Source organism: Emys orbicularis, chromosome 2 (assembly GCF_028017835.1).
Source record: "Emys orbicularis isolate rEmyOrb1 chromosome 2, rEmyOrb1.hap1, whole genome shotgun sequence".
NCBI lineage: Eukaryota > Metazoa > Chordata > Testudines > Emydidae > Emys > Emys orbicularis.
The window spans coordinates 252,826,515-252,843,324 of record NC_088684.1 but is presented as its reverse complement, the minus strand read 5'-3'; the positions used below and the strand labels follow the sequence as shown (position 1 = coordinate 252,843,324).

Sequence of the window (16,810 nt, the reverse complement as noted above, 5' to 3'; positions counted from 1 at the left end):
AACAAAAAAGAAACATCTAGTGGTATAGTACCCCTTAACACTAGCGAGGCCCTGGTTTGGTACAGATTGAGGGAAGAGCGTCACCTAGTGAATTATCAACACAGCTTCTGGGAGTACATAGCATGGCAAGGCATCTCCTTCCAGAGACTTTTAATTTTTCAATCTGGTTTATTTTTCAATATTGGGTAGGCCCAAGTAGTTCTCGTAAGCTAAACAAAATCCCAAATTCATAACACAAAAAGGAATGCCTTTCCCTGCCCCTCTCTTGTGTGTTGTCTTATTACGCTGGTTTCTGGATGCCAGTCTTTCCACAAACAGCAGCTAACTAGATCATTTCCCTTATAGGGAGGCGAGCAGCCTTCCACCCAGGAGAAGCCTTTTCTCCCTGCGGCAGCTTGTTTCTCATCCCTTCTTCCTCTCTCACCAGAAGTGGGATTTTTAAAGGTCATTGGACTCAGTCTGTGGTAACCTCTTTTCAGTTCATAAGGAAAAGGGCCTTCACCTTTCTAGGGCTGATATAACTGCTTTCCGCCACTCTCCTATAATTTTCAGGTCTGACTTTGTCAAAGTAGGTTGTCCTTCAAGGCATCTCATCCAAGGAGCCGATCCTGCAAACACTTAGAACGTACATCACTTCAGTTGTGTAAGTAATCCCATTGACTACAATAAGGCTACTCACAAGAGCAAATAAGTAAGTGATTACATGATCAGGTCCCAAGTATTGTGTCAGCCTGACCCAGTCCAAAGAGATGTCTAGTTACATTTTTCACAGAATTTTTAACAGCTAGTTTAGTTTTCCAGAAGCTGTGCATTTTCTAATATATCTGGCTTTCTTTTTTTTCTTCCCATATTTGACATTGTCAAAATATCTCACCCTAAACTGTTTAGTTTGTGGAAAGGAAGGATCTGGTCAGTATCATGTATAGTAGACTGTGTGCTGTCATCATCAGCTTTTGTAGGCATAGGATGTATAAGAACCTATAAACAAAAAGAAAAAGTCAATATTTTAAAAATCAAATATACATTTACAAAAGAAAAGTACAAAACTGATTTGCATCTTTTTGTAATGTTTGAAGAAAACACTGACTAAATGTTTTAATGAAACTATACTTGCATGAAAGACTGACATATTGATAAAATGGTGTAGATGAAAGCTTCATTCATACTAGCTAAAGAGGGTAATTATCTCCCAGTTATCAATCCAATTCTTCATATAATATATAAGGCCCATTTGGATACTAGTGCTAACATGTCTCCAAAGTGACTAATCTTGGACATAGTCCATTAATAAGGATAAACTTCTATTTTACTTTTAGTGAACAAGTTTGCAGAGCAACAGAACAGTTTTCTTCACTGCTTCTGTCATGCAACTGCATCAATATAAAAAAATTAGCTCATCACCAGCAACAATAGAGGGGTATGCTAACATTGGAGACTCAGATCTTGACTCAACAAGCAGTTTAGGAAAGGGAATACTTGCCCCATAAGAAGAGGCTATGTGTGTGTGGGGGAGGTTACAGGGAAAGGGAGAGACGCAGGACACAGAAGCAGTTTGAGAGCAAGAGCACGGCATGAACTGTGACAGGTGTGGATCGAAAGCAGTCCTCACATTTGATGGAATAAGCAATTAGCACCTCCCCACTTCACATGTTCCAGACAGTACAATGTCTTGGGTACCAAGGGGGGAAAAAAGGTGAAATAGGTAATTTAATTTAAGGCAATTAAATATGAAGAGTAGAATTTTCAAAATTGCTCAGTGTTGGCCTAATTCTGATCCCATTGAATTTAGTGGGAGTTTGATCAATGCTACAGAATTTAGGTCCAAAATACTATGGACTATGTGGAGTCTTAGCAAAGCCTCATGCTATAAGGTAACACATGAGATGTGCATATATGGTGATGAACACAGGCACTACAACATTAAATTACTTAATACTGTAATTGAAACAGACACATATGATACACCGTTAATTTTATTTTTCACCACATGTAACAGAATTTAAGTTACTTGATACCTGATACTATGTGATATTTACTTGTATATTTGTCTTCTGCAGCAAACTGGGATCCAACATAAAAATATTCTCCGATTTATTTTCTTCAGTGTGAGAAGGATGTACTACACTAAGGACAAACTCTTCCATTCCTGTGGAAACACACTGAACAACTATCAAGATTTCAAATTAACTCTATTTTTCTTCAGCACAATATGAACCCAGTAATATATATATTTTTTAAATAAATGTAATCTAAAATGAATGAATTAAACTAAGATCACTGTTAAAGATTGACTTACATCTACAATTTAAATAGAGGGAAGCATCTATTATGTCCCTCAGTATAAAAACACCATTTTAAAAAAGAAATATTGCCTAAGGAGGCTTCATAATACAGAGAGAATACAGACATAGTTTTCCTTACCTTCTTTAACAACTAGTTGTATGCAGTGTGTGTCTGTCATTATCCAGGGAAGATCAACAGTAGTGGTATCCTCCAACCATGAACTAAAAGCAGATTTTATGTCATCTTCACTTATGTCTTTATGCTAAACAGGAAAATGGGGGGGGGGGGGGGAAAGAGGGAGGGTTGCTTTATTACGGTTGTTCCTTTCCAAATGATAACCCTTCAGTATAGATGGTTCAGTATATATATTTGTTCCTAATGGTAGCTCACAGATGGAAAAAGTTCTAATGGCATTGTTCATTCATAACACTAAGTCCTGTCACATCCCCACAACCTATCTATGTTGGATACAGACATGACTCCCATTACCATAATGTTGGAACACCTCACAATCGCTAATGTATTTATCCTCACAACATACCTGGGAGGCAGGGAAATTCTATTATCCCCATTTCACAGATGGGGAACTGAGGTACAAAGAAATTAAATATCTTGCCCAAGGTCACACAGGAAGTCTGTGGCAGAGCAAGGAATCGAAACTGGGCCTCTTGAATGCCATGCTAGCCCCTTAACTACTGGAGCATCCTTCCTCTCAAAGGCAAGGGAGATCAACAGAGATCTCTTTGGGAAGGGAGGAAGCTCTGTTCAGAAAGGAAAAAGAGGATCCTACCATATTATTCACCTAATTTTCCACCTTTCTCTTTGCTTCCTTGGGGAACTAAAATCACTTGAGCTGAAGTAGAAAAGAAAGAAAGGAAGAACTCCATATTAAATTTATATAAGATCACATAAAATTACTTTATATTTCTTTAGTTTACTGCCTTCGAGATATTTATTTTACACCTATGTACAAAAACCTCAGGTTTAATTACTATTTAGTTCAACCATCTACCCTGCAATCAACCATTTACAGAAAAAAGTTGTATTTATTAAACTGATAGATTTCAACCATGGTATATTTTAAAATATAGTAAAAAGGCAAAACAAAATTCAGTCTGTTTGTGCAGAAAGAACACCAGATGCATATGAAAACTCTGTGCTTATTATAGATTAGTACTATATGTTTTGTGGAGCAACTAAAGTGCAAAATGACCACACAAGTGTCACAGCAAAACAAACATTCTGCCCATAATGAACTAACCCAGTGAAGACATTTGCCTTGTGTAAGAGCAGCACTTGATGGACAGTGAGAGCTGACATTAAATAGGTTTTTGTTGGCATAGATTTGCAATGAGAACAATGGGTGTGGCTCCGTTGAGGGAGGATAGAGGGGTTCAAATATTTACTTCACTATTAAATTTATAGCAGAAGGAAAAAAGCAAAGATAATTCAGAGTAAAACTTAAAACACCACATTAAAATGTATGAATATGCCTTAACTATCTTATTTAGAAACTCTCCCCAGGTATTGCCTGCTAGAGGAGCATAAGAGCTTCTTCTCAAAGGAGTTTCAGACTCAGCATTGGGTTTCTTTGCCTTTGTAGGTTTAAAGCTGGACTATACTGATCCACACCAGCTGAGGATCTGGTCCAATATTTCTTTTGTAAATCACTTTTATTTTTTAATGGCAGTCTTATCTATGTGGGACCCTGTCAAGGAGAAAATGTTGCTTATGTCCTAAGCTGAAGTGAGAACCACACTACTCTTGCTATGTAATGCTTTCTAATGCAGCATTATGTAATTATGTACAACAATATTCAAATATAATTTTGGGACTCGGCCCTGTAAACCCTTACCAACATATGTGAGTAGCCTTTAACTTCTCATGCCTCACATGCATATAGGTTTGTAGGATTTACCCCTTACACTACATAGCAATATTTTATTAAAACTATGTCAGAACACACTTTACAGAGTAAATGTTATTATTTATAACACCCACACAGCCTACACCGGGGGCTCAGGGTCCTGCACAAAACGAGTAATATTTAATTACATTATGAACATGGAAAATGCCAATGTGTTAAACAGAAGGAGAGAGAAATTATGAAGGAAAAGCAAAAGAGAAGACAGATGTGATTTGAAAACGTATGGAGACCGGTCTAGTGGATAGAGACTAAGTGTCCGAATTTATAGGCTCTATTCCTCAACCATTGTATGACCTTGGGCAAATCACTTTATTTTTATAAAATAGAAAATCTGTATTCAATACACTGCAGAATGAGTATTGTAATACCTCCCAAACACAAAAGGGTGTTGTGAGGTTTAATTACTTGACATTTATAATCCTTGGATGAAAGGTGATACAGAAGTATGAAGTAATATTATGTATAAAGTTTCATTTATACAGATGGTACAAGTGTCTCGCTGATTTAGATATGACTTTAAATCATAAAATTGTATTATTCGAGGGGAAATTGCATTTGGAATAATGTATATTTTAAATATTAGTCTAATGTGATTTGAAGTTCCCAAATTATCACCCAACAAATAAAAAACAAAACAACACTGATAAACCTTAACCAGAGCAACACTATCATTGCTTAAACATATGCAAAATGACTGAATGATATACTAAGAACACCAACTCACTAAATTCCTTTTGGGTTGTAATCTAAGAGATGCTGGAATTTTAGGGACTGATTCCACTGACTTAATTCTGACCGTTGCATGCATTTCTATATGTATTCTCTTTCTCAGGCCATCTGGAATCTGAAATATATAAATTTAAAACAAAAAGTAAAAAGAAAAGATGGTCACACAGCAGAAATTGGTTACAATATCCCACAAGTAACTTCACATTCCATGGAAGTGTATCCATCAATAAAAGCATTTCCATTACAGTTGATCATCAGTCTGACTTGACTAGTTGTAATTTGCAATAGAATTTAAGAGGAAACCATTCTATTGCCAGTTGGACTCAAATCCTCTTCCCTCACACTCTCGCCTCCTAATTGCCTCTTTTGTTCTTTGTGGAACAGTTAAAACTTGTTAACATCCTTAGAAACAAACAAATGAAGTGAGATAAAAGAGTGAGGGGGAAGGAGGAATCTGTCTGCATTGTATTACCATATAATTTTTAAAAGTTTATGCCTATCCTAAAAATGCTTCAGTTTTAATAGCCATTTGAAAAAGCTTCTTTTCTTTTAAATACAAAATTCATATAAACCTGTCTTAACCACCAGTAATGCATTTGATAATTGATTCATGAGTGTAATGTAGATAGACACAGAGGCAGGCTTACAGAAGAAGCCATCTAACTTAGCTAGTGAAAATGTAATGATCTAGTAATTTTGAACATCTCTTAACATTTTGTTAAGAGAATCTGAGCAGTAAGAATTTGAGCTTTCCCGCAATCCTCTTATACAGTTCCTTTCATCCACTGAACGCAAAGAGGGTAAGTATCATTAACCTTATTTTATAGATTAGAAAACTGAGGCATTGAAAGGTGAAGTGACTAGTTCAAGGTGATGCAGCAGGTTAGTGGCAAAGCCAAGGATAAAATTTAATTTTCATAGCTTACACTAACCAATTTGTCCTCCTTTATTTGAAATATATATTCCTTACACTCTATTATAATTTAATTTAATTCCTAAATTGAAACAGCTCAAAAATGAAGAGCCTATTGTCACCAAGAGACTATACAGTAAGTCATATTTAGAAAATAGCACTTTAAGTTCTCAGCTGATATACAAAACTGAAGTCTACAAGAGACGGCAGTAATGACTCTGCTATTGGCTGGTATTCTCATTCCCACTGAAAAGGATGGTGAATTGGTGGGAACACTGCCTTAGAATCCACTGTTTTAAAACATCCAAATGGTGATTTTAAAAGCATTTTATCTCTTTTATTGATTCAACATCGGTTTCCAGGGAACCAAGAACAAAAGCTAGCAGCAGAGCTGTCAGGACACTGAAATGTCAGTGGCTGCCAACTGAGACCTGCAAGGGCAATCTTCCAAAACAGCTTGTAATGATATGTCTATACTGAAAACACCCCCCTCCTCATCAAAAAAAACCCAACAAAAAACCCACAGTAGTTAGTCTCAGAGTACAGGTCAACTGACTTGGGCTTGCACTACAGTGCTAAAAATAACAATGTAGACATTCTCACTTGGGCTCTATTTTTATCCCTAGTGTGAGTACTGCAAGCCTGAATCAGTTGACCTGGGCTCTGAAATTCTTAGCTGCATTTTTATTTATTTTTTTTGCAGTGTGTATGTATCCTGAGATCCAGCTGGAGATTCCTATTAAGGTTTTCAGTGTCTTAAATGTAAATTAATTTTTATTAATATAAAATAATTTATTTTAAACAAACTATTTTTAAAATAAAGGAGTTTCTTTAATTAAAGTTTTTAAAAAATACTAAAATTATACATCAATTGTACAATGCTATGATCTGTAACACTATCACTCCTTAGTTTGTTGAAGGCTGGAGGCCAGAGCACACCAGAGAGGCATGAGTATGTGATGTAACCACATACCTTGTTATATGTAATATGTCTGTACACATAGATAATTTCAGAGTCTCTGGAATACTACAGCTACAAGCAGACTGTTAAGGCACTCAATATAAATAACTCACAAATTCCAGAAAATCTTTAAAAAGATGCTGGAGAACTTTCTCATTTTTGCTGCAGAATTGCCACAGAGCTGTGGAGACCCAGCCTATGCTGTACATTTCAGAAGGCTACTGCTGGGTTTGAGTAGTCCAGAACAGGGCAAATTAGCAAAGAACAGCTACACTTGATATTATCTATTGTATTTTAGTCTACCTTACTTAAAAAACTAATGTTTACAAAATCTACTCTATACAATTTTATACTAATCAAGCAACCCCTAAGTTATCTTATTAAAACCCCAAAAGCAACTGTATTCAGACTAACCCAAACTCTTCCAACATGCATGGCTTCCACACTGTTGTTATGCTTTATGGCACTCTCTAGATCTTCAAATCCATTCCATACTATCTGCACAACAGAGATCTCACTGGATTCTTGACTGATATTAGAGCCATTCTGGTTTCTGTCTTCTGTGCTGGACATTTGCTTTTGCTTCTCAAATGGTAGATTCTGCTTTGCTTCTCGATGGCGTTGTCTTAGGGAGCGAAGCTTACTAATCTTCCCATAAGACACTTTAATATTGGGATCTAGATCAACAAACTCCAGATTCCATGGAAAAACATGAACGGTATTTTTCTGAAATGCCTTTGTGGCTGATGTGCTCTGTACACTAGGAGGCTGGGACTGACATACTCTGAAAATAGAGTCCATGTGAATCAAGTTTAATAGCTCATCTCTGAATGCACTCATTTCACTCGTACCACAGGAAGTCTCCTGTTTCTGCTCAGGAGAGCGAGAGAAAATGCTCCCGATAAAATTCCATACGTTTGGCAGGACATTTGAGCCAAATGTCTCTTTTGCATCTGGCTTACACTGTTCGAGGTCATCGGGATTTAAATGAGATTCTTTGGTCAAAGGTTCCTTTATGATTTCTCCTTGATCTATGTTACTTTTAATAAATCTTTCATGTAAAAAGTCACTTTTTGAGGAAGGCAGATTGGTGGTGTTTTCTTCAAGCTGGCGTGGTTTTGGACATACAAAAAGCTGTGTGCGAGGTTCTAGTCTCCCATAAGAAGCAGGTGGCTTTAGTGTACCTGCAATTAAACAAAAATCATCAGTACATTTATCCACCTTTGATAAAGGCTCTCTGTAGCATTGCACGAAATGCCTCCATCACCACTTACCAATTCGAATGTAAATATGAGTATTCTGCTCAACCCACACTGGGAAGATGGCTTTTGGAAATACTATTTGAATCTGGTCAAGAAGATGCTTTTCAAGAGAGGAAGCATGCAGCTCCTAAAGACAACTTTGCATAATTAGAAATCAAATACTTCACATTACATTTTGCATTTGTTTTAAGATACAAACTGTATATCCCTATATAAAATCAAATTTGAATTATACACATGCAATGTACACCACCAATATATAGGAAACAGTGCCTTGAGGAGAAATGGAACAGGTTGAGGGCCAGGGAATGCTTATCATGAATAACAAAAGTATGAGAGCAATTTAAATGTTTTTATTACCAGTATTTCCCAATCATCTGCAGAGAGGGGTTCCACTTCTACTTGCTGACAGGATAAGGCTTGGGAGCATGGCTCAAGGAATATCTGGCAGAAAATAACACTTTTTAAAAAAAATGTTTAGCCTCTGATATTTACATAAAGAAAAAAGTTAAATCTTTAAGTAATTTGAAAGAATGAAGTCTGCTTCACTGTACACTTTGGATGATTAAAATTACTTGCCTTTTAAATTACATTAGCTATACCACTTAACACAGCATGAAGCTTCAATATATTACTCCTGAGGGAATTCTGCACCAAAAAATTAAATATTCAGTGCCAAAAAAATAAAATTTTTGTGCACATTTTAAAATTCTGCAATTTTTTTGTCAATAAAAAACTGTGGAAGCTCCAGTGGGGAGCACAGGCCAGTGCTGTACAAAGGTGGGACATCACCCTGCAGCCCTCCCTCCCCCCAGGACAGGGACTCAGTGGTAAGGCTGCACCCGGACCCTGACACAACGCAAGGGCCAGGCCTACCCCAGAAACACCCCGGAGCCCTGCCCTCTGTGCCAGGCATACCAGGTGTGGGCAGGCAGGCTCAGCCAAGCAGGATCCAAGTGTGGATGGGCTTAGTGTGGAGGCATCCAGGTGAGGGGTGAGAGGGTTCTGTGTGAGGCAATCTGGGTATGGGCAGCTCAGTAGGGGAGATGGATGCACAGGAGCTCATTGCGGGGTTCTGGGTGCAGGGAAAATTAGACTGCAGGGGAGCCGGGTGAAGGTGGTTGGGGCTTGGCAGATGGGGTATGGGTGAGGGGCTCTGGGGCTTGACAGGAGGGTCTGCGTGTGGAAGGACTCTTCGGGGTGGTCCAGGTGCAGGGGGGATGGGGCTCATCAGGTGGGGGAATTGATGGTCCTGCTTAACGGGTGAGCCCCAGCTGCTGCTGCTGAGGGGCACCGCATGCCGGGCGGCACCACATGCCGGGCTCCCGCTTCCCCCTTTTCCCATCACCTTTCCTCTCCCCACTGCCCCCTGCCTCATCCCCCTCCTCTCACTCCCACATCCCCCTCCCTTATCCTACCCCCTTCTTTCCCCATTGCATCTTCCCCCCATCCCAGCACACAACCCCCATTTCCCCCACTCCACCCTCTTGCCCTGCCCCACCACAAGCACTCACAATTGTACAGAAAACAGGAAGGCTCCCAGCACAGAGAATGGGGAGCATGACCAGCACTAGGACCCAGGAGGCAGCATTCAGCTGCAGAGTCAACAGCTGGAACTGAACCTTCCTTCACCAGGCTGCATTCCCAGAAATGGCAGCGGCATGTGACCCAGCGTGCCCCCCCATTCCTCACCTCTGTTTCTTGGGGCAGTGCCTCCCCCAACTACTCCCATGGGCATCCCCAGGCCAGCTGCTCCCAGTGCCAGAAAGCATGGGAGGTGGGTGAACCCCTGGCTTAGGGAGGCTAGCCCCCAGCCCCACCCCGCCCCTTCCACCCACAGCCACGCCCCTTCCACGCCCACCAGAGCCCAGCCCCACTGTGGCTACTGGCCGCTGCCCAGTGCCCCCAGTCCTCTCCATGCCCGCTGGCCCCTGCTTCAGGCTAGTACCCTCAGCACCCCCTGGCCCCGGAGTGCCGGGCAGCGCGGCCCCAGCCTCTCCGGGCCGCTCCACCGGGCCCGACCCCAGGCCAGCATGCCCCAACTTCCCTAGGCCGCACCACCAGGCCTGACCCCCAGCATGCCCCAGCCTCCCCGGGCCCCAGCACCAGGAGGATGGGTGGCACGGCACAGCCCTGGGGGCACACCGTGACCCCAAGCCCGCCTGCCCCAAGGAACAGCAGGCAGGATGGGACCTGGGGGTGGAGCATGGACGGGGGACGTCAGGCTGTTTGGGAAGACAATGCCTTCCCGTCACTACGATACCCACCGCCCATGCTGGAAAACACGCGGGCATGTGACCACTCTTGCGGCTTCCCTTTGCTTCCCCATCATTTTCTGCTGGGAAGCTAAGAAATCTGCAGAGGGAGCTGAATTCCGTGCCTGCAGAATAGTGGTGCAGAATTCCCCCAGGAGTAAAATATAGTACGTGATTTCTTTTGTGCCATGCTTAGGCTATAGACGCCCCCCATTCCCCTATAATCAACACAGCAGGTACAAAGTGAAAAGAAGTAGCAACATCAATAATATTATTAGGGGATTATCTATCAATCAAATTTCAAAGCATACCAAGAACAAAGGAATCATCATAGGGGTTACAGAAGTATTTTAAAAAACCTAACTAAAACCAAACAAAAACATAGAGCACAGTTTCTGAATACATGTTTCTGAAATTTTGAATTAGCCTAAAAATAAAGTGGAATTTGGAAAGCTCAAAAGTATAAATTACTGTATACAGTTATATAAAGCAGAAGCGGTCGAAAAGCAGTTTTCCAGTTGTAAGGAAAAAATCACAGTTTTATGAGTGGGCTCACAGAAGCATCACTTCCACAACACAACTTTCAGGAATTGGTCATCTGATTGGTATAAGCTGACCACCAGGAAGAATGCTGGGAGCTGATGCAGCTCAGGGAGAAGCAGATTGTTTCAGAGAAGCCAGTCAATACAGAAAAAAATAAAGGGTGATGTTTACCAAAAATTCCATTTGTCAAAGAGTAGCACTTTTCAAGATACTGGCATCTTAACATTTTTTTCTTTAAATAACGTTCTCTTAAAACGAGGCAACTTTTAATCCTCTGTCCTCTGGGCAACTGCAGCTTCAAATCAGGTTTTCCAAAAATAAGCAATTGGCTTTACACCCTGCAGGATCCTAAAGTTTCAATGTATACAATACAAATAAGAAATATCCTTTCCCTTCCATACAATAGTAAATAGAAGGGAATATTTTTCATGGAATACTATTACTGCAAATAAACACATGCTTCCTGAAGGCAAAGGGATAGTGGGGCCATCTATTTTAATTTGTTCCTTTGATAGGACAGAAGACTTTAGTTATTTGGTGAATTTTTTGCTAGGATCTGAAGGTTGCTCATAAGGATTTTCTTCTGTGAGCTAGTAATTTCCAGATTTTAACAGGATAATTGTGAGGATTTATTTCTTTATTTAGAATTTGTATATCTTAAATAAGCATAAATGTGTAAAAATCTGGCCACGACTACAGCTAGGGGGGCAACAGTACCCTAATCTAGTTAGATCTCATCAGCAGAGCCAATATCATTATCTTGTGAACAGTAGGAAAATGGCAGATTTTCACAATATTCTATGGGCTACTTTTCTTAACTATTGTATCTAGAGTCAGGATAAAACAATTCCAGTTGAGATTAAAATAACCACTCCAGCAGCTATACAATGTCATACAAATTTTCCAGTTACTTCTCCTGTTGATCCAACAAGATGTTTTATAGTCCAGTGGCCGGATAACCATTAGCTTTCCAGTAATGATTTTCCAAAAGCAAACAAGTGGAGGTGCCACACTGCCTGACCTAAAATGTTCCCTGCTGTGCATTCTTTCTATAAATAAAGTTTATCATGTGTGAAATATACTTAGAACAGCTGTGTGTGAAGTAATACTTTTCTGCCCATGTTAATTTAATTTTCCACCCGCTATAACCAAAACACTGTGTTGTTGAAAAGATTTACAGTCACATGATGGACAAAACTTTGGCTGTGTACTGTCTCCTGGGCACCTGTCCAACTTCTCTTTGTAACAGGAGTCACAAGAAGAACTATAGCACCTGGTCTAACAGTGAGGAAAGGCAGATCCTTTTACAGCAAATCTGCAACATGTGTACAAGGAGAAATGAGTCGAAGTCTCAGGGCAGAAAGAATGTCAAATGAGTTAGGAATAAGTGCATAATTATAAACAAAATGACAAGAACTGAAGAAAACAAACAATTACCATGAGAAAATTCCAAACTTGTTTTATTTCTTTTAAAAATACTTTTCCTTTAAATTAACATTTCACTACACACTCGGACTTCAATGCTGCAAAGACCTACCCAAATACTTAACTGTACACCCTGTAAGTAGATCTATTGATTTCAGTGGGTAAATCTTTGCAGGACTGGGGCTTAAGCCCCGACTCCTGCAATTTATTCCATGTGAGTGGACACCTCTTACCACATACAGTCCCAGCAAAGACAGTGGGGATCTGTCTGCCTGCATGGAACAGGTTGCATGACTGTAGCCTAAACTGTAAAGCATTATTCCTTCAGAATTTTTTTTTTTTTAAAGTGCATTCCAAACCTGCTCTCCTTCTGCAATGCCAAGTTTCTCTGCTAGGTGTCTGTTAATTTCAGCAATATTTTCACCATGGTGACCATGATGTCTGATTTCCATCCAACTCAAGAATATAGGCTGGTGACCCCAGGAGACTTTCACAGCTTGGCCCTGTTGATTTCAGAGAACAGAACAACATTAATATCAAACAATTTAAATTAAATTATCCTCATTCTGACTAACAATATAGACAAAATCTTCCATTTGATTACAAAATGAACAGAAATGTGTAATTTGTTTCTGGATTTGTCATGCCCTATTTTAATTAATAAATGTAGGATCTTAGCACTAGTAATACAGAAATACACTGAATCATTGCAAATCTGAATAGGGCTCTCTGTGCAGTGCAAGGGTTTGCCTATATATATCCAATGTGATCATTGGGGCCTTGCTTTGATACATAATAGGAACATCAAGTAATGAAGATAGAAAAAGAGGTTGACATGCACAAAAGGTTATGAATCTGTTTGGTACTCCAATATATGCATCTTGTCAGTTCTCCTTTAAAGGTTAATTTTAGGATGACCATATTTCCCTATGCTGAATATGGGACAACTGGTAAAATTACTTATATTCAAATAAATTCAATGGCAATCGTATAAACGTTCAAATTAGCATCAAGTTGACTGAGCCCCTGTTAAAAAGAAATACTGCGTAATTGGATTCTTTTTATTTACCTTCTTACCTTTAAGGCTTTAGAGTTCACACGGGGAGGGGTGACACACACATCCCTACCCCCCCCACACACACAGAAGGAGGGGTGACGCACACACTCCCGTACACCTATCTCACACAGTGGGGGTGACCGACCGACCCGACCCTCCCTGCCCGGCGCGCTTCAACCTCCATGCTTGGCTGGGCCCCCGGGATGGACCCACCTCTCCTGGTACCTAGCACCGTGTCTTCCCGAGACAACTCATGAGGGGGGCATGCAGGGTCACATGTCCTCCCTCCCCCCAGATTTCTGCCAGGGTTCACACCAGAATGTGGCCAGCAGCAACCTTTTGGCCCTGTGCGGGAGGGAAGGCATGGGAGCTGCTTCCAGTCACAGGGCAGAAGGAGGGGGGGTACCGGGTGGAAGTGGTTAAGTCCTAAGGATGCATTGTGCACCAGGGCCCAGGAAACCTGACTGCAGGGGCTTCAGCGAACCCAGCCAGAGAGGTGGCTCAGCAGAGGAGGGTGCCTAGGGGATGGAGCAGTACTGTGCTACCTGAGGGCAGGACCCAGAGGGAGGGGTGGGCGAAGAGGGTGCTAAGCCCCTGCCCAGGGGGATACTGTGGAACCTGCAGGTTCGAGGCATAAACAGGCTAGAAATCGCTTCCTTTCACCACTCCAGAGCTTAGCTGAGAGGCTTCCCCGTGCCAACACTGTGCGGGGCTTTGGCACATGTAGGGATCGGCTCCTCCTGGCCAGCACTCCGGGCCAGAGGGTCTTGGGTTTTCCTGGGGTTTCTGCCCAGCCAGAGGTAGTGGGGGAAGGAAGGAGCCTGCTGGCCAGGCTGTTGGTGAGCTGAGCACTCCGGCCAGGGGCTGGTTCTCTGCACAGTGCTGGGAGCGCCCCACTGGGGGGGATATGGAGGAGCAGTAGGGCTGGGGGAGTGAAGGGGCAAAGCAAGGAGAGGACAGCAAGAGGGGAAGCACGTAAAGGGCTAATGGGTGGGCAGCAGAGGTGACACGTAACCAGCCGCCGCTGGCGCCTGCCTGCACTCCCCCAGCCCTACTGCTCTATCAAGCAATTGTTGGAGTGCGGAAAATGTAAAGATGTGGGATATTAGGAGGGATTTGGATGAGTACAGGCAGATTGTGTGGCATTAGGAATCAGGGATGACATTCCAGGCTACAATTTTTTGGGGAAGGGGACAAGTGGAGGGTTGTATCGTGTCAAAAACATGATATGATGCTGCATTTATTTTGTTTCACTGGACAAATCAACAAGAGTTAAAGGCAACTTGACAGAAAGTTATTTTATATTGTCAGCTACTATGTTTCTTGTACCTTCCTCTGAAGCATCAACTATTTATCACTGTCACACAGGATACTGAATTAGATGTCCCAGGGATCTGATCTAGTATACATTCCTATATTCCTGGTCTTAACATCCGGGATGCCCAAAGTCCTCTCTAAGTCCTTGTAAATTTCAGAGTGGATGGTAGCAATTCTACCCAATAGTGATTCCAGCAACCTGTGGACCACAAGAGTCCTGGTTTGATTTTTGGCTGTGATAACAGAAAGCACACTAGACTCCAGATGGATGGGGGGTTTTGTCAACTGGCCAAAGGGACCCTAGTCCAAACATGGCCCCCGTCCTGAATTCTCTGGGATTACCATGGTCTAAGCACGGCTCGCACATAACAGAGCTTCATGGTCTTCACATTGTGCTCTGCCCAACAAGACATTGTCATGTCAAACTAGAATATTACAGGCTTGGAGCACCTCGCCACCGCAAGGGGATGCTAGTGGTGAGGGGCTCTGGTGGCAACAGGGGGGGCATTGTGAGAAGGCACTGACAACAATAGGGGGCTATTGCTGGTGGTGGGGAGTGTAGCGAAGGGGTATCACTGGCATCAAGGGGGTGCTGCTGGAGTCAAGGAGGGCATTGTGAGAGGGCACTGGTGTTGAAGAGGGGCCTCGGAGGCATCAAGGGCAGTGCTGCTAGCATTGTTGGCACTGAACAGGGCATTGTGAGGGGCACTGGTGTTGTGGGGCGCATTGCTGGTGTCAAGGAGGACTGGTGCAAGGGGTCACTGGCATCACAAGGGCCTGTCATAAGGAAGTACTTGTCTCGAGGAGGCATTGCTGGCATTGAGAAAGGGCATCATGAGGGGATACTGGCATCAGGGTGTGTTGCGGATATTGAGGGGGCATTGGAGAGGGAGTATCGCTGGCACTGAGGGGTGCATTGCGGGGGACTGATGCAAGGGGGTGCTCGCCTAGAGGTAGGGCATCAGGACGGGAAATTTGGATTTGAGGGGTCATCATGATGGGGTGCTGGCATGGGGGTGTTGCTTACATCAAGAGGGACATTGTGAGGGGGCACTGGCATTGAGGGGGTCAATGGTGGCGTTGAGTGGGGTGTTGTGAGGCGATGCTGGAGTCGGGGGCATCAGGAAGTGTTGTGATGCTGGTGTCTGAGGCATTGCTAGTGTTGAGGGGCTCCTTGTAAGGAGGCACCAGTGTCAGGGGGTATTGTAAGGAGGTGCTGATATAGGGGGGTGTTGCTGGCATTGGGAATGTCAGAAGGTGCTGGCATCAGGGGGCATTGCTGGCAAGGAGGGGGAGCATTGTGAGGAGCTGCTGGCATCGGGGAGGCGTCACTGGCACTGAGGGATGTCGTGAGGAGGTATTGGCATCAGGGTGTCATTGCTGGCATCAGGGGTCATCATGAGGAAATACTGGCATCAGGGGTCATCGCCACCATCAAGGGGGCATCATGGGCAGTGCTGGCATCAGGTGGTGCCATTGGCATTGAGGGAGGTATCTGTGGTGTTACTGGTGTTAAAGGGGTGTTGTGAGGTGGTGCTGGTATTGGAGATTGTTGCTGGCATAAGGGGCCGTGTGAGGCGGCGCTAGCATGGAGAGGTCGCTACCGGGGGGCGAGGCATTTCGAGAAGTTGCTGGCATCGGAGGGGCAGTGTGAGGAAGCGCTGGCATTGGGGGACGTTGCAGGACACAGTGAGGAGGAGCTGGCATCGGGGCATTGCTGGCATCAGGCACTGCATTTAGAGGGCATCACTAGCACTGGTGGTGTCACTGGCTCTGGGGCATTGAGGACATGGGGCATGCTGGCATCGGGGGCACACTGTGAGGAGGTGCTGGCATTAGTAGGGCATCACTGGCATTGGGGGCATGTAGTGAGGAGATGCTGACATTGGGGCATTACTGGCATTGGGAGGCGATGTTAGCATTAGAGGGCATTGCTGGCATTGGGGGGTGTCGCTGGCATGGAGTGGAAGCGTCGTGAGGGGGTGCAGGCATTGGGGTCATCACTGGCATTAGGGGGCATCATGGAGGTGCTGGCGGTGTCACTGGCATTAGGGGGCATCACGAGGAGGTGCTGGTGTTGGTGCATCACTGGCATTAGGGGGGCATCACTGGCATAGAGGGCGTTGGTGTGGGGGGAG

At 43.1% G+C, this 16,810-nt stretch overlaps 1 protein-coding gene across 2 annotated transcripts in view; it reads right to left on the bottom strand.

Moving 5' to 3' along the window:
• Positions 1 to 16,810, bottom strand: part of PEX1 (peroxisomal biogenesis factor 1) — a 50,895-nt gene that overhangs the window by 33,487 nt on the left and 598 nt on the right. For both annotated transcript variants that reach the window (XM_065399732.1, XM_065399733.1), the window contains exons 2-9: positions 12,658 to 12,801; positions 8,436 to 8,519; positions 8,088 to 8,202; positions 7,228 to 7,997; positions 4,935 to 5,054; positions 2,422 to 2,545; positions 2,037 to 2,146; positions 875 to 978 (exon numbers count right to left, since the gene is read on the bottom strand). In XM_065399732.1, coding sequence (XP_065255804.1) covers positions 875 to 978; positions 2,037 to 2,146; positions 2,422 to 2,545; positions 4,935 to 5,054; positions 7,228 to 7,997; positions 8,088 to 8,202; positions 8,436 to 8,519; positions 12,658 to 12,801 — 1,571 coding nt within the window. The remainder of the gene's footprint in view (positions 1 to 874; positions 979 to 2,036; positions 2,147 to 2,421; positions 2,546 to 4,934; positions 5,055 to 7,227; positions 7,998 to 8,087; positions 8,203 to 8,435; positions 8,520 to 12,657; positions 12,802 to 16,810) is intronic.